We start from the raw sequence: 27693 nt of genomic DNA on the forward strand, positions 1-27693 counted from the left end.
AATAATCTGACGTTTCGCATTGAGAAATGCTAAACAGTTGTCAAAACTTCCATACACAGGGGAGAAAAACCGTAAATTTTAACGTGTCGAAGAATAAACGTTATAATTCGTTCTGGAATACTAAAAATCAAAATAAAATCAACTAATTGCATACTCATATCATTTTTCTTTGTAGTTTTCACATTTTCCATTAAAGTTTCACATTTTTGTGTATCCCTAATCGCAATGCGTTACCGATTAATGATTAAACATTCTTCTTTAAAGTGGTCAACTGAAATCATTTTTATATACGTACAGATACGTTTCAAATAGATTATAGCAAAGTAAATGCAATAATAAAACACAAGAAATCTTGAACTTTGAGAATCATAGAAAGATCTATTCGTGATAACACAAAATTGAAAGCAGATATAAATTCAGCACGTTTAAATCTTCATATTCATACAAATTTTATTTTAAAGGAGGATTTCGTTGCAAACCAGTGTAATTTATGAAACATAAGATTAAAAAGATAAAAGGTAACAAAACGAAATTGATATTATCATGACGGATAATTCAAAACTAGTATTGAAGTTGACTTTCAGTGTTCTTTGTGTATATTTGAACACATTATGAGTGGGATTTAAGTACAAACATTTAGCTGAAAGATCACCACTGAAGCAATGAGGTCGCATAAATCATTTGAATATTAAAAAATTTGATATCGTAACATTTGAAAATATGCCAAATCATGTTTCTTGGCGTTTCATATAAGGAATTGTTCCTAAATCAAATAAAGTCCAAAATAAATAAAATATTCATTTTCTATTTTAGGTATATCAGTATTTTATGCAAAGTATGAAAACCTCCCATCTATTTTTCGTCCAAAATTCTTGATTATCTATGTGCATTTTTATAAGGGTGGAAATTGGGTGTGTGTTGGATTGATTTGTGTGCAGATTCTTACATAAAAATAAGCTTGTCTGCCACCCGCATTTTTTATTATAATTTCTTCCGCACAAATCTTACAAAATTCCCCAGTTTCAATTGATTATAAAAGTGTCCTAATTACAATTTACGACACTTTGTCTCAAAAGCACGTGAGGACACACCAAAAAAAATATCATATGCAACAAAAGATGGTAACCTTCAACAAGGGCGGTGCCGGTCGAAAAGTGTTCTAGTTACAACATACAACGAGTATAAAAGCTCGCACAAGTTAAAATTCAAGCATCATTTGACAAGACCAGTTACCGACATGGCATTCAAGGTAGCTAAACAGAGTGATTTTATAATTATTGTGTCTAATAATTGCAATTACAGCTCGTTGCCTTCGCCGCCGTTATCGCCGTTGCCCGTGCTGGGCTCATCGGGGCCCCCGTGAGCTACGCCGCTCCCGTAGCCCACTACGCCGCCCCCGTTGCCCACTACGCCGCCCCCGTGGCCCGCTACGCCGCCCCTGTGGCCTACGCCCATGCCCCCGTGGCCGTAGCTCACGCCGCCCCCGTTGCCGTCGCCAAGACTGTTGTCTCTGACGAATACGACCCCCATCCCCAATACTCCTACGGATACGACATCCAAGATGGTTTGACCGGAGACAGCAAAAACCAACACGAAACCCGCGACGGTGATGTCGTCCAAGGCAGCTACTCCCTCACTGACCCCGATGGCACCCGCCGTACTGTTGAATACACCGCTGACCCCATCAACGGATTCAACGCTGTTGTGCACAAGGAACCCCTCGTCGCCAAGGCTGTCGTTGCCCCAGCTGTCGCTAAAGTAGCCGCCCCCGTGGCCTACGCCGCCCCCATCGCCAAAGTGGCCGCTCCTTTGGCCTATGCCGCCCCCGTAGCCAAATACTACCACTAGGTCGACTGCCATGTTTTAGGATAAATTTATTTATTAAAGTTGAATAAAAGTCATATTATTTAATCTGAGTCTCATTTCTTCGTATTGAGATCAATGTCAATGTGAAAAGCAACTAGGTCGTCACGCCTAACGAAAGTGAAAGCAATTTCTTCTTGAGACAAGTGGCGGTGTTGCTACGCATTTTTGTCGCGTGGATTTGGCATAGTTTGAAAACACTCGTTCGAGGACATTTCACGTAGTGCAATTTAAATTTCCTTGTCGGGCTTCGATTTTCTCGTAGCGTTTGATTTAGTGTGTTTTTCATCGTAGAATGCAAAAACAAATTAAAACTCGAGCCGGGTCGATGTATATTCGAAAATTCCAGTAATAACCACACAATTTTACAGCATTCAATGAAATAAATTGAATTGGTACCTATTACTTCGTTAATTACGATAGCATCAAATAAAACAGGACCGATTTTCATTGTCAATAAGCGCGCCCGGTGCTATTATGGGAAATTAATTGAGAACTTACTTATCCTTTGAACCCACATTGGGTAAAACAAAATTAATTTCATAAATAGTATACGCGTGATAATTAAAATTTTGCATCACTTTGCGAATGAATTAGGTTGAAAAAATTCCGGTTTATGTAGAACGTGCCAGCTACCCACTTTTGACAAATCGGTTTCGAAACTAACTTAGACAGAGTTATGATCATAAGTTACTATTAAATTGTTTATGATGCAAAAACGCTCATCATTTTCAGAATATTCCACAGAAAAACACTCGTCGTCTTCGAATCGTAACCAATATAAAAATTGTTTCATTTTCTTAAGGTTGCTTCCATTCGCATTGTTTGTAATGAATTAAATGCCAGTTGCTTTACGTGACATTTTCACTTATTTTTCTCGATTTTGTCGCACTGCAATGTTTCTTTAGCCTTATACGGATTTTGACAACAGTACAGGAACCAGCATCGCTTACGCCCATCCCATAAATTGCGATTGCTATTATTAAATAAAATTTAAACTTAATTTTTTGAATTTATAGAGTTGGGGATTAATTTTTGGAGCACAAAAAATCAATTATTTTTGTACTTTGTGTCTACAAACAAACGAAAATTCAAAAGCAAGTTAATCCAACTGATCATCTTTTTTAAAGTTAAATAAAAGTTCAATTAAATCCTCAGCACGAATTTTAAAACTTGTATAAAGTCTATATTAAACTTTAATAAGTGTGATTTCCATCTCATTCTGTATTTTACTAACAAGCGTAAAATATTAATGTAATTTTTGTTCACATTTACGAGTACAGGATAAGTTTTTAAAAACGAGTCCTCGTGAATATCTCAGAAAATAAACAAAAAATTAGAAAATCATGAAAGATATCATTTTTTATTTTTAAGGAGACACCTTTCAGTGTACTTTTGATACTTTTGAAAAGTGTAGCACCAACCCTTTTAGAAATACAAACAACCTTTTCAAAATTTTAAATGACACGACCTTTTTTGTCATACCTTTAATGAAAGATATTTTGACCAAAAATACTGCTGTGTGTGTTTTTTTGAGTTTCGACAATTTTTATAAAGTTACATGATGCTATAAAATACCAACAGCCGCTGCTATCGGGGGCAAAATTTCCGCAAATTTGTTTTCATATTTTTACAAATTAACGATTGACAGTCACGTTTGAACCAAATCCACACTTTATTCCTCAGAGTTTATTACAGGGAGGAGATGATATTCAAAGAGTACCAACGTTTTTCCAGTTTTCAGAATTTTTTTCTGAATGAAATAAAATACCGATCCCATTTTAAAAGACTAGTTTGTTCCTTACAGCTCGAAATCCTGTAAATAAGTTTAAAAAATCCTACTTAAACTTAAAATGGCTGTAAAACACTAAAAAAAGTGGCTAAAATTTGATGCATTTTCTCGTGATATTTTCTCACTCAAGTGATGAAAAAAAACACATTTATCGCTTTATAAAATTTTGTATATTTATGTACAATTTTCCATGAGGAAAATATTATTTACAATAAATATAAACTCGAAAACATCTTCACGATTTACCAGGCGGCGAATGGGGCGGCATAACGGGCAGCGATGGGAGCGGCATAACGAGCAGCGATGGGGGCGGCACTGATCACATGGGCGCCGGTGGCATAAGCGGCACCATGTACAAGAGCGGGGGCAGAACGGACAAGAGCTGGAGCGGCGATACCGTGAGTGGTGGCGATAGCTGGGGCGGCGTAAGCGTGGCTGGTGGCGATAGCTGGGGCAGCACGAAGAAGAGGAGCAGCGGCTACAGCTGGGGCGGCGTAAGCGTGGCTGGTGGCGATAGCTGGGGCGGCACGGAGAAGAGGAGCGGCGGCTACAGCGTGGGTGGTGGCGATGGCTGGGGCGGCACGGAGAAGAGGAGCGGCGGCTACAGCTGGGGCGGCGATGGCGTGAGTGGTGGCGATGGCAGGAGCGGCACGAAGAACTGGGGCTACAGCGGGAGCGGCGACGGCGACGGCGGCGGCTTCCTTGCGAACAACAGCGTTGAATCCGTTGATGCCGTCGGCGGCGTAGTCGACAACACGGCGTGTGCCATCAGAGTCCAAAAGAGAGTACTGCCCTTGTACAATGTCTCCGCTTCGGCTTTCAACTTGGCTCTTGACGTCTCCGGTCAAGGGGTCGGAAACACCATAACCGAAGGTGTATTGAGGGTTACCGGCGCTGGCGACGGCGACCAAAGCAGCCAAGAGGACGTATTTGAAAGCCATTGTCGTTGAGATGCAATCGGACGAATGACGATCAGAGCGCAAAATTCGTATTTATATCAAAATTAACCCGGTTAGTTTAATGCTCTTTTGCGGAATTATGCGATTTGGCAAGTTAGGCTGGCCTTCAACAAAAAAAATTGATCCATAAAACACAAACCACTTAAGTCAGGATATGAATAATTATCTGAAAGAATTTTTAACAATGAAAAGTTTAAGGATTTTTGACATAACTGGTCCTGTGTCTGCGGACATACGTAGAATGAAAATTATGTAGGAAAATAAAGGACAACAACTGACTCCACCCAATAAATCACATTAAAATATGGAAAGGACGAACATAAAAAAACTAAAAAATCTGAATATTTTTTAAGGTCGCTGAAATAAATCCTTCCTATTCCAAAGCTATATAAATAATGGTGCCACACTCCACTGTATTTCATAAATCTCTTCGATCCAAACACAAGTCATGTTTTAACCGCTCTAAAATGAATAATTATAGGCCAACAATATCTCGATCATATCTAATGACAGTAATTTTGATACATTTTAACGTTCAGAACGTTATGTGTTACAAAAACATTCCATTGCGGAAATCAAAGTTTTTTACACAATTTGTACCACTCGCAACATGAATAGATATGTACTAAGTTTGTAACAGAATCATTTGTTTCATCAGAAACGTAAATATGGTAGTAGCAATGAACTTTATTTTTGATAGTTGGACAAATTAAATATCAGGTTACTGACTTTTAAAATATTGTGTCAAAGGAACCTTGCAATATGTAGGTCAATCCGATGATCCAATTATATCTGTATCAGCTAAAGTATTACAATAAATAATTCATTGAACGTATATACTCAGTTTTGTAATGGACTGAATGTTTCATCGTTTAACTCTTCTACGAAATGATTTTCAATCAGATGACGTAGCAGAATTTTAATAATGCAACAAGTGCACCAGTGTTGCGTTTCCTTAATAACCCCGTAAAATTTGAAATGCATAAAACTAGATACATGTTAAGTTTTAAGCAACTTCTCTCAAAGCAGTTACAGTTTTTAAATGACTTCTTGGTGAAAACTCATTAGACCATTTTTAGCCATACGTGCTTTTATCCCACAATTTGTCTTTATATGTAACCGAATAATTTTGTATGAGTATTGCAGTTATGTTTTAAATACGACTTGTATGACTAGTTTTTGAACTTGCTAATATTTACGGACTGCCGATTTAACCTTACCCAAGGCGTGGCCATTGTGAAATTAACCCGCGCAATTCCCTGCGTTTTACCAGTTTCAAAAATCGGGTGGTAAAAATCCACTATAAAAGCGCGAGCGAAATCTTTATCAGCACAATTCAGTCGAACATCAATACAGCAGCAATGGCTTACAAGGTAAACCCACTCATAAACCCAAAAAATAATCAAATTAACAAATTTTCTCTTTTGGATAGTTCGTCGTCCTCAGCGCTTTGTTCGCTTACGCTAGTGCCGGCATCGTGAGCGCCCCAGCCACCTATGCCGCCGCCCCCATCTCCTACGCCGCTCCCGTAGCTCATGCCTACGCTGCCCCCATTGCCCGTACCTATGCTGCCCCCATTGCCCCCATCGCCCGTTACGCCGCTCCCGTAGCCCGCTATGCCGCCCCTGTTGCCGTAGCCCATGCCGCCCCCGTGGCCGTAGCTCACGCCGCCCCCGTTGCCGTCGCCAAGACTGTTGTCTCTGACGAATACGACCCCCATCCCCAATACTCCTACGGATACGACATCCAAGACGGTTTGACCGGAGACAGCAAAAACCAACAAGAGACCCGTGATGGTGATGTTGTCCAAGGCAGCTACTCCCTCACTGACCCCGACGGCACCCGTCGTACTGTTGAATACACCGCTGACCCCATCAACGGATTCAACGCTGTTGTCCACAAGGAACCCCTTGTAGCCAAAGTAGCCGCCCCCGTAGCTGTTGCCCCAGCTGTCGCCAGAGTAGCCGCCCCCGTCGCCTACGCCGCCCCCATTGCCAAAGTACATGCTCCTTTGGCTTACGCTGCCCCCGTTGCCAAAGTACATGCCGCTCCTTTCCTCGGCTAAGCTTGTTATTGTAAATAGTAATTTATTGAAATTATTTAATAGAATTAAAACGCCTTAAAAATAATTTTATATTTATTTTTAATCGTAAATATTTCCTACTTCCCTATGTTGAAAGGTAATTAAAAAGGCTTGATTGATGAATAACGCTAAAAAGCGTAATACTTATCTTCTGGAAAGACGGTTTTTGCTTCAGTTCAGACCGCAAGCTTCTCCAATAAAATAAGAGTGTAATTACAAGAGAGCTTTGATTGACCGCAGAGTAGACCATATATTCGCGTCTGATTTGGGAATTTCATTAAGCGCAGTATCAGCATTCTATCTCATTAAATTTAAATGAAACTATTCCGCAAATAAGAAAGCTTTATTTCAGAGATATAAATACAAAAGTAAAGAAACTTATTTCAACGATAATTTTAACCACAATTATTATAAATCGAATAACACAGGTAAAATAAAAATGGGAATATATGAGTTATTATTACCACTCGTATAATAAAGTTCGTCAACAATTTACAAGAAGAGTGTTTAAAAGTCTCTCCTGGGTTTAATTTTCTTAATGATGAGACGGTTTCGAAAACATAAATGTTTTAAGACTTGCAGGCAGTTTTCATAATTCACGTAAATTTCAGTTACCCAAATTTTTGTCACATGAAAAATAATGATAATTTGGCTATTTAAATAAATGGTATAACAAAGCGAGGTGGAAGATATATCATTACGTCGAGAGGTTCAGGATATTGAAACGAGAGTGAATCCGGAGCACGTAACGACATTCTCACCAAGGTCTATATGCTATTTTATTCATAATAAATTACATTTTTTAATCTATTATTTGTAATACAATTTGTATTTTGTAATAAAGTTTACAAAGACAACAAATTTCAAAAACAAATTCGGTTTTTATACAGAGTGTTGATCGATTCGTTTTGCCTGCCATTCTGTATCTACCTTCAAATATTTGCTAGAACATTTCCTAACACGCTGTATACGACTGTTATACCTATTACAATATTATTTTATGTTACTATAAAACATAATGTGGTTCATATTCCACGACACTTGAACATTTTAAAAATTTTTCATAGTTTTCCTTAGTTTTTTTTTAGATAATAGGTAAATCCAATGAAACTACCTTAGCTGCATTTCTGATCTGAGTACACTGTGTATAATTTTCATTTTCTTCTATACCTATCCGTAGTCGTAGGTAATGGGCCACATTACATTCGAATAATTACATCACTCGCTCATAACGCGCGCTCGTGTTCTAAATAATTGTCGTGTAAAGTGATCACTATACACTCATTTTATATCATTTTATATGTAGATATAGATTGATGACCATTTTCTCTTCAAACGTACATACACCAACTAAGTATAAAAGAAGAAAAAGTAGAAGACAATACCAACAAAAAACTAAAAAGCAAACTCATAACTTTTGAATATTTATCACCCAACAGGTGACTGCCATTTAGCGTTCACGTTCCAGTTTAAATAAATAATTATGATTTATAAATGCAGACAGAAAATTAAGGGTTTTAGAAATAAATATTATTACTGTATTTATTTTTCAAAGTTTCAGCTCTCGTTTATTAATAGAAATATTAAAAGTTTCGAATACTGAAATATCAGAATTGATGTTATTTACTGACTGGATTTGTGTTATCCTTTGTTGTGAAACTTCAGACCGTAGTAAAGTTATGTAAGAATTGCAAAAATTAGAATACGAGTAGGTATTAATGACGACAAAAATATCAAAAATTATAAAACATGAGTTTTGTCGTAACAAATACAATAAAAATTGGTATTAAAAATACAAATTGTTTAGCAGTTTCGAAAAACCCGATCACCCATTTCTCTGCTCTCAAACTGGCTGCTGATACGAAGAACCTGTACTTGAACGACTTAACAACCTTAATCAAGGTGCGGTAATTTCGAAACTCACCCGCGCAATTTCAAACGCTTACCCCAGTATAAAAACCCGCGAAAACATCGAAATAGTCAGCACAACTCAGTTGACTATCAACGAGCAACAATGGCATTCAAGGTATAACCCCCCAAATACTAAATAAGCATTCACTCATTATTTCACTTTCTTTTAGTTTGTTGTCCTCAGCGCTTTGTTCGCTTACGCTAGCGCCGGCATCGTCAGCGCCCCAGCCACCCTCTCTCACGCCCCCATCAACTACGGCGCCCGTGCCTTCGCCGCCCCTGCCTTTGCCGCCCCCATTGCCCGCTACGCTGCCCCCGTCGCCGTTGCCCATGCTGCTCCCGTTGTCGCTCACGCCGCCCCCGTTGCCGTCGCCGACGAATACGACCCCCATCCCCAATACTCCTACGGATACGACATCCAGGACGGTTTGACCGGAGACAGCAAAAACCAACACGAAACCCGCGACGGTGATGTTGTCCAAGGCAGCTACTCCCTCACTGACCCCGATGGCACCCGCCGTACTGTTGAATACACCGCTGACCCCATCAACGGTTTCAACGCTGTTGTCCACAAGGAACCCCTTGTAGCCAAAGTAGCCGCCCCCGTAGCTGTTGCCCCAGCTGTCGCCAGAGTAGCCGCCCCCGTCGCCTACGCCGCCCCCATTGCCAAAGTACATGCTCCTTTGGCTTATGCTGCCCCCGTTGCCAAAGTACATGCCCCTCTTGCCTACTCCACCTCCGTCCTTCACTAAGGAGTGAACTGTTGTTGTTTTATTTATTGTAATGGATTAATAAAAATCCGGTTTTCACCAAACCTCAGTCTCAATAATTAATTAATTTTGTACTGAACGTTTTCTAACTAAAAACGTGATTGTTTAGTGAAAGAAGATTCCAGTTTTAAAGAAATGAAATAGAAAAATTTTGGTATCAAAAGATAGGGACAACTGAGCCAAATAAAGACGAAATTCTTTCTTTTTCAATATTTGCAAAATCACATTTTGTACCACTATAAGACTTTTAAAGATCATCACGACAGAGTCATTTGAACTTAAAAAATTAAAAAAACAATTAGCTGAAAACAAACTTATTTTACCGCGTTTGCGTTTTATTGATTGGAACTATATTATTCATTCAAAAACGCAATTATCGTACGTAAACTGCTCAAAACAATTAACAGATAATTTATTTTTTATTGACATTATTGCGAAATATAATAAAATAAATGTGTTAGTTTTTTTTGCACAAACATGTTGAAATACCACAAAGCATGTATTTGAGCGTAAAAATCTGTCATTTATATACAGTGTGCTTACGGTTTTAGAATTTCACCTGGTGTTAAAAGAGTGTAGAAATAAAGTAACTGCAAAAGTACTTAAAAATTGGTACAAGATTTTTAACAGATATAAAGCAATTTTAAGCCTTGTTGAGTATAATTCCAAGAATAAAATGTTGTATTGACCTCATTTTCTTGTAAATCGGTTTATTTATTTCACCTTCGCAATAAAGTGTCCGATTTACACTCGGTAAATAAATAAGTATTATTTTTGCGAATTTGGATGAAAAAACTTTCGGCAAAATTGCCAAAAACATCAAAGCGCATCGAAAATGGTGATTTTCCTTTTCAAGTGCTAAAATCTGCTAAAAGTAAATATTATATTATCTCAAAAACAAAAAAATATTGTTTTTAATGCTATTCTAAATTAACGATACTCAAAATGTCGTTTTATATAAAAATTATGTAAATCTATTGAGATCAACACCAAAAAATAATTGATGAAGTAAAAATTCGTAATTTTGAAACTAGGTACAATTTTTTTACATACATTTTGTCTAAAACATCATTTAAAAGCATCGTCTGTTTTAAAATGATACTAGAAATCAAAATTTAATTAATATAATAATTAATAAAAATTAATACCTATTTACTGTAGGAAATTGTAGAAAAATTCAATACCATTAGCAAACTCATCCTGTGTTTAGTGTTTACAGTATTTTCCTCTTTTATTTTTATTAGTTTTTAAAATTATTTTTTCCCACTGATCGGAGACAAATGCCTTGGTCCCCTCACAAGCAAAGCCTCGGACATTATCATTCCTTAGCAGCTAATCAGAATATAATACCAATTTTTAAAAAACTATGACACGTATTTCAATTTAAAAGAAGCCAAAAGTCAATTCTGACCTCTCCCCTTAATAAATTAAACACAATGAGTATAAATATTTAAAAATTCTCTTTAAGAGGCAAAATCAGACAACGAAGAAATTCGGTGTCTACGTCCCCCTAGACTCAATTATTTAACCTTTAACTATTGAGAAATCTAAAATTCGAGCAGATAGACGTTCCTTCCCAACCGAGGTGACCAAAAATAGTAAACATCCTTGAGAGATCGATATATAATCATCGGAGTTTATAAATTATAAATTCATAGTTTTGAATTAAAGCTAGCTCAATAATTTTTTAGCTACAACATATAATCATTAACCGAAACTCGTATAAATACGAGCATAATACCTCTGGTTTAAATTTGATATTTCCTTAATAAAAAATCCTCGATTCAAAAAGAAAACAATGTTGGTAGCGTAATTCTAACTTGTCCTCCCAACAAAAATATTATTTATTAAAACAAAACGCTTTCAAATCGGCATCGCTTAATAAAACATTCTGAAAATACCAACGATGAATAAAAAAACCTTTTTTCTTGGTTAAAGAATGTGAAAAATATTTTTTCGTTCAACACCATCACTTAGTAAGCATTGTTATTATTGTTACTCTAAACAATCGAAAAAAGATGTTTGCAATCAATTAATTTTTAGTTAATTTACCAAATGCAAAAATTCCGAGCCAAATTATGCAATTATGTTACAGTTTGTAATTACTGCTATTAATTATAATTAGACAGAACAAGTTGTCTATAAATTGTCAGCTTTTCAGAAATTGGTAATGTGACATTAAGGTCAAGTACAGTGACAAATTTTATTCGGCCAGTCTTTAGAATACCGTTGCAACATCGCTTATTGAAATCACGCGTGCTTTTTAAAGGTGGATACACGAGTTGAGGTCGTGTTAAAATGAATTATTAGTCGGCACATAGCAATTGTGATATAACAAAAACTAAATAAATTTCAATTATATAAATGAGCAACTAGGACTAGAACTACTAATTGTGAGTAAATGTCAACGTTGTTCACAACACTTTACAACCCAGGCCTAATAAAATGCCACACTGTGTTGTAACAAATAGGAAATCCCCGACATCGAGCTTTCGCATGGCAAACCCGTTGAAATTAAAAATCAAATTAGAGTTGCTTCCTTTCATTCCAGTTGCTCTTATTTTGCTAATTCACTTGCGCTGATTAGCAAAAATACGAACTGGCGATAAGTAAATAATTTAATTTGCGAGTTTGATGATTTGAAAGTTGGTGTCATCTAGTTATTTTAAGTTTAATGAAGTTTGAGATGCGCTTAAGAAATTTTGTTACTTAAGGGTAAAAGTTCGACGTCTATTTGTCAACGTTGCCGTCAATAAATTCAATAAGGAAGATCCCATAATAAATCTATTTTTCATTGGCCGCTTTTCGCAGCAAAAACGAGCAAAAAACTCATCGCCTAATGGACTAATAATTCCCTAAAAGAACAAGAAGCAAGTCGCTATTTAACTATTCGGTTTGATTGCTTGAAATAACGTAATTGTAATCACTTCAGCCGTTCGCTTCTGCTCCCGCAATTAAAACACATATTTCGCGAAAATAAAACGAGCGCCTAAAGAGGATATTATCGTCCTTCTGTTCTCCACCGCGATGTTTAAATGTTAAATTCGAGCGTTTTTCTAGTCACATCAGTTTCTATTACAATCTTGTTTTCTTCATTGTGTCGTCTAATCCTTGTTGTTTGCTGCTTCGAGATTTGTAGGGAACATTCCTTTTGCAGCAATTTCCATTACATGGCAGTTTCCCAACGAAACACCGAATTGAGACTATGGTAAAAGCAAGGGAAGGAAGAGAGGCGGTAATAAAATTGTTATTTCGAGAGAACACGTTTGAATCATAGGCAACGTATACACAATCGCGTTTTGAGAATTGTATAAATTTACTCACATCATTGTTGGTGTATGAGGCTATAGGCCCATCACTGGTTTCCCATTTGTTGGCGATGCGAATGGTTTCGGCGGTTTTTTCTTGAACCGACTTGGTTTCGTCAAGGAGGGTGAGTTCGTAAAATTCTTGTATATCTGAAAAAATCAAATTCCAATTCACTTTTTCATGATTAATGACACATTCAATCGGTATGAGTAATGAAAGACGTGTAATTAGAACTTGTTCGTTCAACAGAACCATTAATTAAATTCGGACAGATCCGAGTTGGATTGGTTGTAATCAAATTATTGGCGAAAAATGCTCGGTAAAATACCGGGACGTAAATGCAGTTCAGCTGTCAGAGGAAAGTTAAATTTACAACAAATTAATTCCACAAATCAAACCTCGAGTATCTGTTACCAGCGATTTGATTGAGACGGCGAACTACACGCTTTTGTGCTCTAACTTTTATAAAACGGTTTCTTTTCGCCCAAAACGTGACTTTGTTTAAATCACAATTCCAGCTCTCTGAAATATTTTCGGAAGACATAAAAATTTGACGGATGGTGGGAAGTTTATGACTTTTGTCTTCCAGCTTAAACGAAAAGTTTTTCAGGGTGGAAAATAGTAAAAACTTTTCCCTAGTTTTCTAAACAATAAACGAAAAACTTCACCCAAAACTACATGCTACATGTTTCTGCAATCCGAAACAGTTCGAATTTTCTGTTTACTTTTTTACGCTCAAAATACCTACCCTGCTGTAAAATCAATAAAGTTTATATTAACCCTAAAAAAGGTAGCGGCTGTTATTTGAGAGTCGAGTCGGTGCTTTCGACGGGATTTGTTTCAGTGCTCTGTAATGTGGACGAATTCGCGTAGAAAGAAAACACTTAAATAAAAATAAGTACAATTTCAAGCTGTATCTACAACTATGGCAAATATGTATTTTGTGTTTACCAGCCGAAAACAAACATTTAACTTAGGATGTTGACTTTTTTAATCAAAAGAAATGAATCACTGTTGTTGGACTCTTTCAGCATATTTTCGAATGAGCACTATCAACAACAGAATCCCTATAAATCCCGATAAAACTTGATGGGGGCGATGTATCGACGATTTATGATTCTAATTTTATTCCAGATGCTATTTATGTCAATAAAAAATGTTTTATATAAAGTAATCAGCCATTCAGCTTGGAATTACTTCTCGTGTTGTCTTTACGACGATATCTATTAACCATTTCTCTTTTCAAAAACTAAATTTCGTTTTTTATCTCACCCAAGAATGTCAATCGTGTTTGGGGAAAGAATGTGTCAATCTGGTGCGTATTGCCCTGTCACACAAAATAACTCAAGTCGTAAAAGTTTGGTGAAGAAGTTCTTTCACCAAGTTGTAGTGGAACAGACGAAGATTGACAAAGTTAGTCTGAATAATCAAATAATCCCATATCCGTGAAATCTCTCCCAATTAGTTAAAAAATCTCGAGATGATAAGCTTCGTTCACACTTTCCGGATGATTTTTCGAGAGCGCCTCGGGATTTAAAAGTAAATGAACAAGTCAGAAATATTTATGAAGGCGAAAAGCTTGTTATGTATCACACTGACACCCTATCAAATATTTACATAAATTAGGAACAATCCGTTCAACGCCACGTGCGCAGGCAAAAATTTGCAACTTTTCTCCGTCAATATTTACTCGTTGAATTTCAAATAGTTTAGTTGACTTATCAACTGAGATCTCCGCATGGACAGATGCCATTTCACGAAGGATTTGGGTCGAAAGTTGGTGGATCGAAGCGGAGATAAACTATAATATTATTTGATGGGAGCCGTTCTCTTATATGAACAAATTCTCACCAGAAATGAGAAGAAACAACACCGAATCGTCTTGTGTATTGTCGATGTTGACTCGAGCGAGATAAATGGATTTCAGCTTCTGCACTCCATACGTGTGTCTCCGACGATTCGCGGATAAATGACGACTTCCATGTGGATTAGATGTGCACCGATTTTAAATGAGAGGCAGGCGAAGACCGAACACTTCGTGATATTATTTACCTTTATCTTGCGACGAAACCAGGTTTTCAATTTTTTCGTCATTATTTCAAAAATTCTAATACCAAACGCAAATAACCGCTTACATGCAGCATTGAAATGTTTAAATGTATATATTTCACATTGTTTTGAGTAGCGAAATGAACCCATTGTTTTCAACAACAAAAGAGTACAACTCAGTTAATCAAAAGATAAAGGGAATATTGCTACAGAGAGTTATAAAAGAACTTTTATTTCATATATTGTGAAAAAACTCTTTGATATTTGTGTCAAACCTCACACATTATTTTTTTATGGCCCGAGATACTAGTTTCGGGGAGGAACATAAAATCAGGGTACTTGTTTCACCTGGGGGACTGTATCTGCTCAATAAAACATATTTACATAATACGTTACATTTTCGTGTCGAGCTTTCAGTGTTTACATTTTATAAATTTTTGCTTTAATTTGTGCTCGGATGCTTTGTAATTTTTTCAATTTGCATCTCCCAATAATCAAAAATGCATTTTATCACTGACACGGCCGAGGCCGGCAATGCATTTTATCGGCTGGCATTGTTATGGCCCTCTCTCTGTTCCATTTATCTTGGACTGGAAGTCGTTACTTTTATGGCGAATATGCGGTATTCCATGTGAGCGGATTTATGCGTAGCTGCTGCCCAGGTAAATGGTTCGATGTAATTCGTTGAGGTTGATAACTACGCATAATTACTAATGGTGTTAGCTAAACCAGCACCAAATAGTTTTCGCTACGTATTTCATTCCGGACGTTAATCTGAACGCATAGTCACCGCTAAACAAGTAGGTTCTGCCCGGAAACCCGGACTGATTTATGTCATACTCCGAATTTATTACGTCATGTAATTGATAAACACGATCACGTGGGATCAACTTGCTTTAATGCCAAAATAATAATAAAAAGGCGATGCTCGTAAAACGGGTTATGTGTCTGGACACTGATTTTGAGAATTATACGGCTAGGAAATGATGAAGAATTCAGAGGGTGTAGCAAAAACACTTCATAATTTGAGTTGTTAACAACACCTTCAATAAATCACACAAACTTTCGGATCATCCTCTCCACAAGAACACGGCAATTTTTCATTTTTTTTAATAACAATTATGTTGCTGGGTTCAATTATCCATATTTATACCCAGAAAAGTTTAGTCAGTGATTGAGAAAGCTGACCTAAATCTACATAATAGTCAATAAGGAAAAAAAACTGAAAGGGGAGGAACAAAAATAATCAGTTGCACCTTGTGCTCTAGTTGTGTTTATAGTATCTGCATTAGCATTGTGTTCTCTAGTAAATAACTGCACAGCACGTTTGGGATAGATTATTTCTCACTGCAAGAAATTTTCCCCATGTGCAAACTCGGGGCTTCTCTAACCAAAACATCAAATAAAAGTTTGCGGATTGAAATAAAGGTACCGTTATAATTAGAGCCTGTTATTAAACAGTAGTGGCGTTTAACATCCTTTGTTTCCTCAAAAACAGAGATAAAAAAGATTAAACCCCTGTGTGTGCCTCTTTAATCTCCACGAATTAAAGTGACGCAATGAATACTCGTGTAAATTCGCGACATTTGTTTTAATCAGACTTCGGAATAACGAAAACAGAATCGTGCACAGAACTTTAATATCTGTCTTTGAATTGGGCAAGGTCGAGTGACATTTCCGTGCAATTTCCGAGAAACAAAAGGAGATAGAAATGCTTCGATGGCATAAAGAAAGCGATCCAAAGTTTCCAGGTTTACGATTAGCTCGCCCGCTAATCAGTACAAGTGGATGCCTTGGGAATTATTTCTGGAATTCTAGGACGAAGGAAAAAACTAGTTATACCAAATATCTTCTCCAAACGTCCTCCTTTGTAACGTAATTAAGGGCGTAATAGGACATTGGAACTTCTTATAGTCTGGTTTATTACACGCAAACTTTTTTCATGTTTATTAACCGACATGACACCTCAAAACGAGGGAGAAATATCATAAATTATTTACTATAGAGGGTGCGTGGGGCGCCGTTTTATGAAAATTAACATAACAAGGTGTGTAATAAGGGATTTATGATTCCAGGTTCGAATAAATTATTTAGGGTTGAAGCTAGCAAATAAATTTATAAAATTATTTCGCAACAAGGATTACAAGAACGGAGATAATCCGAGGCTGGTGTATGAGCAATAACTCGTTGCTCTCTTTAGGACCAAACATCAACCTGTCGGAAATAAACACACTAGTTTTATTTTCAAGGGAGGTAATGGATAATTCCTGTATCCCTTCTGTTAGAGCTTCGATTTAATGGCCGCCATGAATCTTTATTAGAACCAATTTATACCCATTTGGAAAAAATCGAACGTCGCAATTTTTTATTCAAAGAAGCGATTTTCTCGTTATCCTAAATAAAATCTGCTAGGAAACAATACAACAATTAAAACCCACTGTGAGGAATTGCTTTGTCGTTATTGCCCCAACAATGGAAAATTATTTCGGGGAGGAAAACACAATTATGGCCATAAAGCCATTTTTTCATCAAACTAATCTGGAAAACAAATGCGCATAAATTCTTTGCTGGAAGTAATCAAGTTCGTGTTATCGTCCCTTTCGGTTTGAGTTTCAAGCCACACAGCCACATTAATTTTAAAGGGGTGTTTATAATACGTGCACATGACCCTTATATTACATAATTTATTATTCGGGCCCACCAGTTTCGATTTTAAACTATCGTAATTTAATCACAATGGGCTTCGTTAAGTAAATAGCCGTAAATAGCGCACATTGTGGCAGAACGACATACTTCCATTAGTAGCTGGTGAAATGAGATATTCACTAGTGTATTTACGTGCAGATATTATTCAGACTGCCATTGTAAGGTAAACGTTTCTATTCAAGAAGATTACTCCTCGAATGATGCTTTCAGAGAATGACATTAGCGAATAAGAAAGAATGGTCTATTTTTACGCTTGATGCTACTATAATAGGGAAATATCGGATGCAAATGATTTATCCCACTTGGCATTAAAATGTTGCGCGATAATTTCTTCATTTGAAAGTCAGATAACGACTCTTTCAATAACTTGGCTAATTCCACTGCGAATTATTAATCATGGCAACTCAAAGGCTATGCTTCGTTGGAGTTTCCCTCCTCAACTATTCAAACCTTTATAATCAAGAAGTTCGCTAAGCTAGGATTTCAAGACGCGCTGAGTGACCCAATATGTGGCTTTCTCCACTACTTATGTCATTATCAAGCGTCGCTCTGTTAAACTAGCAATAATAGTGGCACTCTCCCAGTTAATATTTCAAAGTTTCTAAGCAGTGTTTGACAATAGCAAGCTCGAATAACCAACCCATTTAAACCCATCCATTTTTCAGCACAGTTCCATTTTAGCTGTGACCGCAAAAACAAAGCCACAATTCCAAAAACAATCAGTGATATTCACCAACTTGTCGACATGTGACGGACAGACAATCGTTTATCTGCACCTTTCCGTCTCTAGTCGGTCTATCTGTTTCAGTTACTTAGACGGGAGCAATGTGGAAGGCTTCTTGCCATATTTCACTTCTTCGAAGCGACGTGAAACTTTAACTTTTATGTCGAGAAACAGAGCAGAAAGTACGACGCTTTACTCACATTATTCATAGAATTGGGTGCACGTTTGCATATTTAGCGAGGATTAAATTTTAACAGCGGCAGTTTGCCGGGATCAATGCCAAACAGGCAAAATCAAAAATGAAACTAATCGTGACGTTTTGCCTTGCTGGAGAGTGACATAACGTAATTACACCGTCTAGCGTTTTCCTTACACTGCTAGAATTCACCCCAACGATAATAAGCCTGTTTTGATAGCATCTAGCGCTTCCCGCTTGTCGAAGACAGCAAGGTAATTCAATGAGAAACATTCCATATGTCTCTATATATAGCCCAGATCAGATGTTGGGATCTCAATTACGAGAATTTGAAACAACATTCGCCAAAGCGTTCCACAGTTGCCTTTATCAAGCTCGGTTTCCGCTCAGTCCATTCGCGTTAATTTCGATTTTGTATCGATTACCCCAGAAATAACGAAAATCAAGCGATGAAACCCCAAGATAAGACACAGCCGTAAAGTTTGCCTCACAGATACCAGATGGGAATATCGAAACGCCTTCTGAATTTTTAATCTTGTCGAGCTTCCCTATCTCTTCCTTCTCTAATCCGAGTGTAATTAGGCGGGCCTTGGGTTTATTTGCAGGAGGCATATTTTAATTAATTGCGTTTTCGACTAATTAAATCATAAACTCAAATAACGCACAATTCTTTCGATGAAAAATGCTCAACCAAAAGGCGACACTGCCTCGCTTACACTAATTGGCAAGGAGTTGCTCCACGCGAATTTGTCTTTTTGAAAATTTTCTGGAAATAATGAGACTCTGCCATCTACGAGACAAAAGTATGCCGATTTATTTAAAGCCAAAAAAGGGAGAAACCCCATTAAAACGACCTTGATAATTGCAAAAATTAATTGAAACTAAACTTTCTTATGACTTTTCATTAGCTTTATGGCGGCAAATTTAGGACATGGGCTGGTTTAAACGTTGGTAATTTATTATAGTTAAAGGCTATTAGACAATATTAAATTCTTGAAGGCGTTGCGTAAATTTTTCATGCAAATGTGGTGTCTCACGTCACCCAAATGAGACAAAACTCAAAATTTGTTAAAACGGAAAAAGGAGGATTATTTCAACTTATTCGCCCCATATATTTTCCTCACATAATCCGGATACTTTATCTAAAATTATGGATGAGGGCGTATAAAGTGAGAACTCGTTTTTTCACTTACACCACCTAATTTATTTTCATGAGCGGGCTTGTAGACCTTTGACAGGAACAGTTGCTTTTATTAACTATTTAGACAAATTTGCAATGCTTCTGACTTTTCCTCTGGAGCATTTTCTCACTTTCGTGCCGCCAGTTTTTTCATTTAAAGAGGTATAAATACCCAGAAAGTACGACACTAACACGTAAGAGGTAATAATAAATATTCTGGTAACTTTAGTTGTAAAATTTGAATGGAGTATAACTTCGAATTAAATATTCCTAAGGAACAGATGTAGAATTGCTTCATTTAATGTCAGTCTCGGTTTTATGGAAAGGACTATAAAATTCAACTCTCTAGAGATATGAAAACATATTAAATCATTTGAATAACGGAACGAAAAACTCCTATTTCAATCGTAACACTTAGAGTTTGGGTAAAGTATTAACAGAAAAAAGTTAATATCCCTTTAGCACCCACAACCATCTAAAAGTAGCCGTCAATATTGGACTAAGAGTCGCCTGAAACCTCCAAAATCAAAGTAAACGAATCTCGCTTTTAACAAACATTACATGACGTATGACGCATTTCGAATGAAATCCCTTGTGAAATTGAAGATTACGCGAAAACGGGTTCGCCTCTGGTCTTATACCTTATATTCCGCTTTCAGAATGTGTTTTTAATAAATTTATTGCTGCATTTTCCTCTATTACAGCGGCCTGTGAATGAGTTATTACGTAATATTTTTTTAATTGCGGCATTTCGCAGATTATCGAAAGCCGCGAGTTCAACCGGAAACATTCGTTTTAAATATTTGCTCGTTATTTCCAAAAAATGTAGAGAAATGATGTTGCGCGTTTGCTGCAACGATTCTGTTTATTGCAAATTTGAGCTCTAAGTTATGTCGTGCCAACAAAGTTCAGCCAGACAAAATATATACTCGTAACTTTTCCAGATGAAAGAAAACTTGACCATAAGGGTTTTTCAATTTGTTAAAATGCGGAGCAATCAGTTACACAGAGTTGCTTGTTCCGTACCAAATCTAGAACATAAATAAAATTTCCTTAAGATGTTGGCTCTCGGCCCTTCACTCAATTAAGGAAAGTAGTGAAGTTGTAAATAAACAGGAAGCGCAGCACAAGTAAATGGTTTCTTTGCAAATCACTGGAAGCAGACAAGGGCAAAAAATCGACAAGGCGCCGTCATTAACTTACAAAATTCAGACGCAAGAACGGCATAAAAACCAAATCTGGACATTTCCAGCGTGAAATCGGCGCCCTTAAATGTAAATCATAAGCTCCCTGGCTCGAAATAAAAACCGCATAAAGTACGATATTATAGCAATAAAAAATTGATTTTTGCGCTGAGCTGCGGCAGCTTCTCGCAAATCCTTTTCCAACCTTTTGAACGACATTCAAAGACTTAATACGTGCTGGTGCGTCACAATTGTCTGGAATTACACTTTCGTCGACACGACTGAATTAAATTTGCGCATAATGTAATACAATTTACATTGTTTCGGCTCTTGTCTGGTGTTGAGGATGGTCGTTATAAACAAAGGTGTATTGTATTAAATTTTACATATTTGCATTTAGAATGGCACGTCTCGTCATCCAATTTTCCCGTAATAATCTCCTCCTAAATGTCTGCCGCGAGTTATAAGTAGGAAAATTTCAAGAATAGTTGTTTTGAAACAACATGTATATGAGGGTGCAACATATGGTCCAGAGTTTAATGAAGCGAAAACTGCGTAGACTGGAGGCCATTAACGAGATGGATCGACGACATCTGTTGAAAATCTAGCCCAATAAAAAATTAAGTTACAGAATTGTTTTTGTTTACTCAAAGTTTTTGTGGCAATTTTCTGTTTAATCAACTTAATGCAGCAAATCCGGTCGCATAAATTTTGCACGTTTGAGGTCTGATAGATTGATTACAATCCCCCATCTAAGAACCATCGTTTAGTGATATTATTTCAACTTAACTAAGAATAATTATGGGAATTAATTGGTACAGAGACTGCAGTCTGACACTCTACCTACTCAATTCAAATTAAATCTCTTAAGGCAAAGCCGTCATCACTAACTTGTGACTAAATCCCAACGATTTGGTTTTGCAATTTTCGCTGGTAAACACGATCGACGACTCCATCTTCCTTCTGATAATGTTAAGTGACAAGAGCGAGGCTTGACGTCTACCTCGACCAGCTTTTAATTTCCTGTCAAGTGGCCGGCAATATTTGATTGAAGCGATGCCAATAAGCTGGTTTTTATTAAGATATTTCGTTCCTATTTCGATTTTAATAACCGTGTTCTCTGAGATGAGTAGGCGATTTATCATTTTCAGAAACACGGATTTTCGCTAAATCCACTCTCTGGATGTTTTTGTTGTTGTTGTTGTTTTGAGGATTCGTTAGCTCATTCTTTCTCCGGCAAAAGTCGCCGGCTCGACTTAGAGTTAAATTACCGCATTACCTCGTCCTTGCAATCAAGGAGGGAGCTCGCTCGACATACCTGGAAAGAAAAAGGAAAACGTAAACAGGGAAAAATTTCACGCTATTTGCTAAAGCGATAAAGACATGATAAGTTTACGCTAATATTTTCTTGTTTATTGCTGCAATCTACTGGAATGCTCCTAGAAAATATCGCTCACGGCACACAAAGGGTTACTAACTTTTCTCTCCTCGAAACAATAAGGAAAAAGCGCAAATATCCGTAATTTGAAATATTTTGAAACTTTTCCGCATTTGTAATTTCCTACAGAACCATATATTTCGGAGTTTAGGGTCCACTTGATTCCGATTATAGGGAAACCGATATGTCACAGTTCTACAACGTAAAAATTATGGAAACGTTCGTTTTATGATAAATTTCAGGCCCTTGTACGAATTAATTACAGACTGAACCAAAAGTAATGCACAAAATTCATATCTTTGCTGTGATAACTTTATATTTGTCTTAATTTGAAGGTGAAAAATATGTTTTAACCTCTCTAGAGAATTTTTACCTTTTACCTCCCGTGGGAGGAAAGGACATATCTACTTTGCACCTTCAATGTAATTTTTTGCAAAGCATGGAAAAAAAATACATATTATAAGAATTTTGTGCGTGACTTTTGGTTTAATCTGTATTTTGTAAGTAGATTTTTACTTAATTGTTGTTTGAAACGACACACAAGTCGTAAAATGTGAAATATTGTCTTTTTAATGACCCAAATTTGCAAAAAGCGTCCGCACAATCTATAAAAATATACAGCCGGAAAATAAAACCTTGATTGCTTTAAAAGTCGTTTTGTTCATTCCTTGAACGTTTTGATTGGTTAAATAATATTCTAGATTGCTTCACTCACGGCAAACTCTCCAACATTTATAGATATTGAGAAAAACTTTAAAGTTTATATGTGATGTGAGTTACCATAAAAATGTGATTGCTTTGAGGAAATAAAAGAAGCGTGATTTATTGAGGTAAACATGTCAAAAATGTCGCGCAGCTTAAGTAGGATTACACTGCCTATGCTTATCTGAAAATGAGTTACTTTGTTCAGATCCATCCTCAGCAGTTTTGCTGCTTCATCACTTCATCACTCTAAAAGCTTTTCTTTTACTTGAGTTAAAATGCAATCTTGTTTAAAGCATGATAGTATCTTAATACCGTACACTTGTCTCTCGATCGGGGTTCCTCATCTAAGTGCTTTTCCATCACGTGAATAATAATAAAACTTAATTATTTCCAATTTCAAGAAATGCAATTTCGCCTTATTTGCGGCTAAATTCTACTTAATTTCAATTACACAGCAGCATGCGCCTTTAAATTAAACTTGCCGAGTGATTCTTATATGAGCTGTGTAATTGGGTCCCATTGATAGAACAGCAGCTTTAATTAGCACCATTCTTGTTCTCCAATTTGTTAATTCGCAAGTTCGGTGGAAGTGGTCCAAAGGGAATCGCAATGCAGTGCAGACGATATTTACGAGTTACGATATCTTTTGCTCGTTTGAAATTGAAATGTGAACGTTTTAAAGCCCGTTCGATGGAGTGGTGTTAGAGAGTAACCTGATGTGGCTGCTCGCTATGTGGTGTCAGACTATAACTTTGTCATTTAGGTCAAAATTCAAGTTTGTTTTATTGGCGGGCGAGCTGTGCTCCCTTCGCCATCGATAACTTCCACTTTGTTTCACTTTATGGTTGCGACCGTTATTTGCGTTGAGGAAGTTTGATTGGTTTTTGGATTTCTCAGCGCATTTAGCACCAAATTTATCTGGATAATTTAGCAGGCTATACACGGCTTAATCTGGCTAGAGACTGTTCCTCCTAGAACTAATTTCCTCCATTCGATCGCGCTTCAGATGAAACAAAAAAGGAAATGCATCCAATCTGACCTGAATTACAGTTTGGATTGCGGTGGATCGGTTACAACTACCCATTTTTGGCTGGGGGATTTTTTTAGTCTCATTTTGCATCGTTCGGAGCCATTTGTGATTTCAATCTTCGATAGCAGTGTAAATATCTCTCCGAATACAGACTTTAAATGAAAATTGATTCTTTCCCAAATGAGATCGGAGACGCGAACGAACAGAGAAATTCGGCAACGCAACCCCAAATCAGCGAGAAAAAGACAGGATTTCCAGGCGAAAACGTGTGAAGGTCCCACGTGATGATCACTCACTCGCGAAGTTGTCAGTTTAAACCCAAGTTACCTGGAACAACATTCCCCAAATTTAATCCCAACCTCTTTGATAGAGCACCCGAAACTCATAAAACGTAACAAGTGTATTATATTTTCTGCCAATTTAGCGAAAAGCCATGTTGGGGTTTGGACTGTACGACTAACTCTTGTTGTTTCCAACAAAGTTGAGCACTTTTATCGACTAACTGTATTTTTCTTTCTATTCCTTATGGCTTTGTGGTTGCAAACTTAGATTCGGAACATGTTGCGCTCGACTGCGCCGACGTTATGCATTTAGATTTTCCGGAAAGACGAACGCCTATCCCTGGGATGAGTCGGACAAACAACTCAAAACCACCAAATAAATCTTGGATAAGACGCCATAAATCCTGCACTTTTCCGCGAAAACAACCAATGGTCAAAGATAAAAAAGATATTCACACAAATCCCAGAATACATCTGGTCCCCAGACCCAGCCCTGAATATAAACCTGACTCAAATCGAGAATCACGAGTTTTGTTGTTACAAAAATATTTCTCCCTCGGTTGTTTTATTACATGAAAATTGAGTCGAAAACTATAATGTTTATAAAACAATGCCGGTTTGTTATCGTAACACTGGTACGATAGTAACAATACTATTATCTCATGAATGATTTATGAACTCCCTGGTTCTCGGTCCATTAAATCACGCCATCTCTTCATTTTAGAATATTGCGAAAATTTATTCAATAAAATAACGAGAAATCTAGCAAACATTTGGTAATTTCAATTAGTAATTACGGTTTCAGGTAAATTTATTATTAAAAATCATATTTCTTATATTTTTTCATCACAAAATTCGTATCTCCTTTTATATGATGTCGATTATAGGGAGAAATATTCCATCAGGTAATACTACATGTGAGAGTTTCGAGCGCTTAACAAGAGATTTAATGCACTCCTTGCACAGTCAGATAAAATGTTACTCGTTTATGCGAAAGTTTAATGGGATCTCGTTGAAGCATTAAATCAACATTTAGACAAGAAAAAGAGACAGTTGCATGTATTGTATCATTGTTCGTTTTGTCGAATATGTTAAACTGAATAACACAACAAAACGAGAAACTATCAAACTTTGTGCTTTATTCAACGTCGAACGTGCTTTACAAGTAGTACAATATGCAAGATTCAACCAAGCAAGCTATTTATATATCAGACCACTAGGTAAGTGGTTGTAAATTTATGCAGTCGCATTTTTCAACAAATTGTTGTACTTGTGCTTGTAATAATTTATGAATTGTCTACAAATGTTTAAGAACTGAAGAACGTTTCTATGTTTAATGCTATCTACCTACTTTTCCAACAAAAAATAATGAAATACGATATTCAGTATAAATATTAGAAAAACATTAAAATTTCAAATAGCACAAGTTGACGAAGAATGAAAGTACAAAAGAGGACCTACATTAGGCTGTTGAAACGTTTGTAAACTGAATAACGACATTGCAAGTCTTCCAATACCTATCAATAATTAAATTCAGCTTAATTGGAATTCAATCTATTACCTACTAAACAATTTGAGAAAACTTATATTGTAATAGTTATTACAAAATTTTTTGTCTGCTTGTGTTACTCTTCAAAAATTTCTTTCCGGAAGCATATGCTGTTCGGGTTATAACTTTTCTTCAAATAACTTTTGTGGTTCAGAAGTCACAACATTGTTGCCTTTGTTAGAAGCCGATCAGTCAGGTCCTTCAATATTCAATATTTTGCAAGTTTTGCTATATTTTCATAGAATAATTTGAAAAATGCTTATTTATCCCATATTTTTGTTATTTGACTTTCCCTCAATGGATTCTAAACCCTTCAATTATTGAAAAATTAACCTAAACGTAAAGAAATATGTAAATTCCTTAGTCCATTGTAAAAAAGAAAACAAATGTTACATGGAAGCATTATGCTAACTTGCATATGCTGTGTTACTTCGGAATAAGTTTTTAGATCATTAGTTAAGAAAAAATCTACAAAATTGAGGAAAAACTTGTAACTTGTAAGCTGGACACGTCCTTGGACACCATAGAATAAATCCGGGGAAACCCGGAAAGATGGCAATCCTACAAGAACAGGATCTTTGCTGCTTGTTTAGAAGCTTCACACACGGAATATACTGATTTCTACGGCTTGTTTACTGGATTTAAATCCCATCCCTATCAATTTGTGGTCAATAATTAAATTCAGCTTAATTGGAACACACTCTATTATCTGCTGAACAGTTTGACAAAACTTGTAGTTTTTACAAAGCTTCTTGTCTCCTTGTGTTACTCCTCGAAACTTTCTTTTCCGAAGTATATTCAGTTCGCGTTAAAGTTTGCGGAGACATTTGATCAGGTCATGGCGAACTCAGTTTGTAATTTGTGTATCCAGTCGTCAAAGTTTACCTTCTTTGGGTAGATTGTATCCGTGAACTTCGCAGTAGGTGGTGGGAGCTAGGGGTCCCGGACTTGCGGTTCCCGTCGAAGGCATAGCCGAGGGCGCGTCTATGGTGAAGAAGGTGGAGGCCGACGCCCGTTCCTCAGCGTGGAGGACCTCCTGGCGCCGGCATTTCGCACAGCGCTTCATCTCGGAGCGCACGCGCAACAGCCACACCATGCCGAAGAGAGCCATGCCGGCGGTCGGCCGCCTCATGGCACAAACCTGGTCATACCTGAGTCCTCTTAGGATGCGCCTCTCGTCTTTGACACACATGCCCTACTACGAGACGGGAACGTCAGCACCGCCCCCGTCTCCGAGACATCACTACCTAATAGCGCCGGTTCAGGCTTTCCTACAGCCCACCCATCGCCGAAGCCTAGGGAAAAGGCGCCGTTATCCGGGTAATTTGCCGGAATATCGCATCAGCTCGTCGGTATTATACAGCCTATTCCGTCTAAACCGGAAATTCTAATAAGAAAAGACATCCGAAAATTTGAATACAACCATAATCCGTTAGGTCCTGTTCAATGAAAATATTTTTAATACAGCAGCACTTAGTCGATATCGAATTTTTTATTTTAAAGGGAAAGATATGTTTTATTCTTCAACACAGTCAAAATTTACGGTTTTTCTCCGGTGTAAGAGAGTTTTGACTATTTGGCATTTCTCAGTACGAAACGTCAGATTATTTTTAACAAATTTAAAGCAATTTTAAGCCTTGTTGTGTCTAACTCGAGAAATAAAATGTTGTATTCACCTCGTTTTTTGTGTAAATCGGTTAATTTATTTCACCTCCTTAAAGGTGCAAATCCAAAAATTTTCAAAAAACTCTAAATATTTCGATTTAGGTATAGTGAAAGCTGATGAAAATTTTGAAATAACTCGAGTTATCAAAAAATGCACTAAAAACCAAATCCTTCTATTCTAACTAAGAATAGTTGATACCGAAGTCCGGTATAATCGGAACTGTCGCCATATTGAAACTATTTTTATTCACTAGGGCCCAACGGTTTACGTCTGTACACCAATTTTCAGATAAATATCG

General features: G+C 36.9%; 5 protein-coding genes across 14 annotated transcripts in view; 3 read left to right on the forward strand and 2 right to left on the reverse strand.

Moving 5' to 3' along the window:
- The window catches only part of dlg1 (discs large 1), a 214229-nt gene that overhangs the window by 97679 nt on the left and 88857 nt on the right, over positions 1 to 27693 (reverse strand). For 5 of the 10 annotated variants that reach the window (XM_015984994.2, XM_015984997.2, XM_015984996.2 and 2 more), the window contains exons 2-3: positions 26615 to 27024; positions 12703 to 12836 (exon numbers count right to left, since the gene is read on the reverse strand). In XM_015984994.2, the coding sequence (XP_015840480.1) occupies positions 12703 to 12836; positions 26615 to 26921 (441 nt within the window). In that variant the 5' untranslated portion in view covers positions 26922 to 27024. Of the gene's footprint in view, positions 1 to 12702; positions 12837 to 22005; positions 22015 to 26614; positions 27025 to 27693 lie in introns of those variants that run through there. The other 5 variants (XM_064356389.1, XM_064356388.1, XM_064356390.1 and 2 more) reach the window with 2 other exon arrangements.
- Positions 1133 to 1911, forward strand: LOC135265970 (larval cuticle protein A3A-like). The gene is made up of 2 exons (XM_064356401.1): positions 1133 to 1249; positions 1303 to 1911. Exons 1-2 carry the CDS (start codon positions 1238 to 1240, stop codon positions 1846 to 1848), a joined length of 558 nt encoding a protein of 185 aa, XP_064212471.1. The 5' UTR covers positions 1133 to 1237; the 3' UTR covers positions 1849 to 1911.
- LOC135265969 (cuticle protein 16.5-like) lies at positions 3803 to 4628 on the reverse strand. The gene has a single exon (XM_064356400.1). The coding sequence runs from the start codon at positions 4594 to 4596 to the stop codon at positions 3898 to 3900; it is 699 nt and encodes a 232-aa protein (XP_064212470.1). The 5' UTR covers positions 4597 to 4628; the 3' UTR covers positions 3803 to 3897.
- LOC662463 (larval cuticle protein A3A) lies at positions 5837 to 6743 on the forward strand. The gene is made up of 2 exons (XM_015984347.2): positions 5837 to 5987; positions 6047 to 6743. Exons 1-2 carry the CDS (start codon positions 5976 to 5978, stop codon positions 6677 to 6679), a joined length of 645 nt encoding a protein of 214 aa, XP_015839833.2. The 5' UTR covers positions 5837 to 5975; the 3' UTR covers positions 6680 to 6743.
- On the forward strand, positions 8578 to 9422 carry LOC662499 (larval cuticle protein A3A). The gene is made up of 2 exons (XM_962464.5): positions 8578 to 8723; positions 8779 to 9422. The coding sequence occupies exons 1-2, from the start codon at positions 8712 to 8714 to the stop codon at positions 9358 to 9360; spliced, it is 594 nt and encodes a 197-aa protein (XP_967557.1). The 5' UTR covers positions 8578 to 8711; the 3' UTR covers positions 9361 to 9422.

Source organism: Tribolium castaneum, chromosome 4 (assembly GCF_031307605.1).
Source record: "Tribolium castaneum strain GA2 chromosome 4, icTriCast1.1, whole genome shotgun sequence".
NCBI classification, from domain to species: domain Eukaryota; kingdom Metazoa; phylum Arthropoda; class Insecta; order Coleoptera; family Tenebrionidae; genus Tribolium; species Tribolium castaneum.

What these genes read in the sequence shown, in the direction of transcription:
- LOC135265969 (XM_064356400.1), bottom strand. Translation starts at nt 4,596, where the DNA reads ATGGCTTTCAAATACGTCCTCTTGGCTGCTTTGGTCGCCGTCGCCAGC.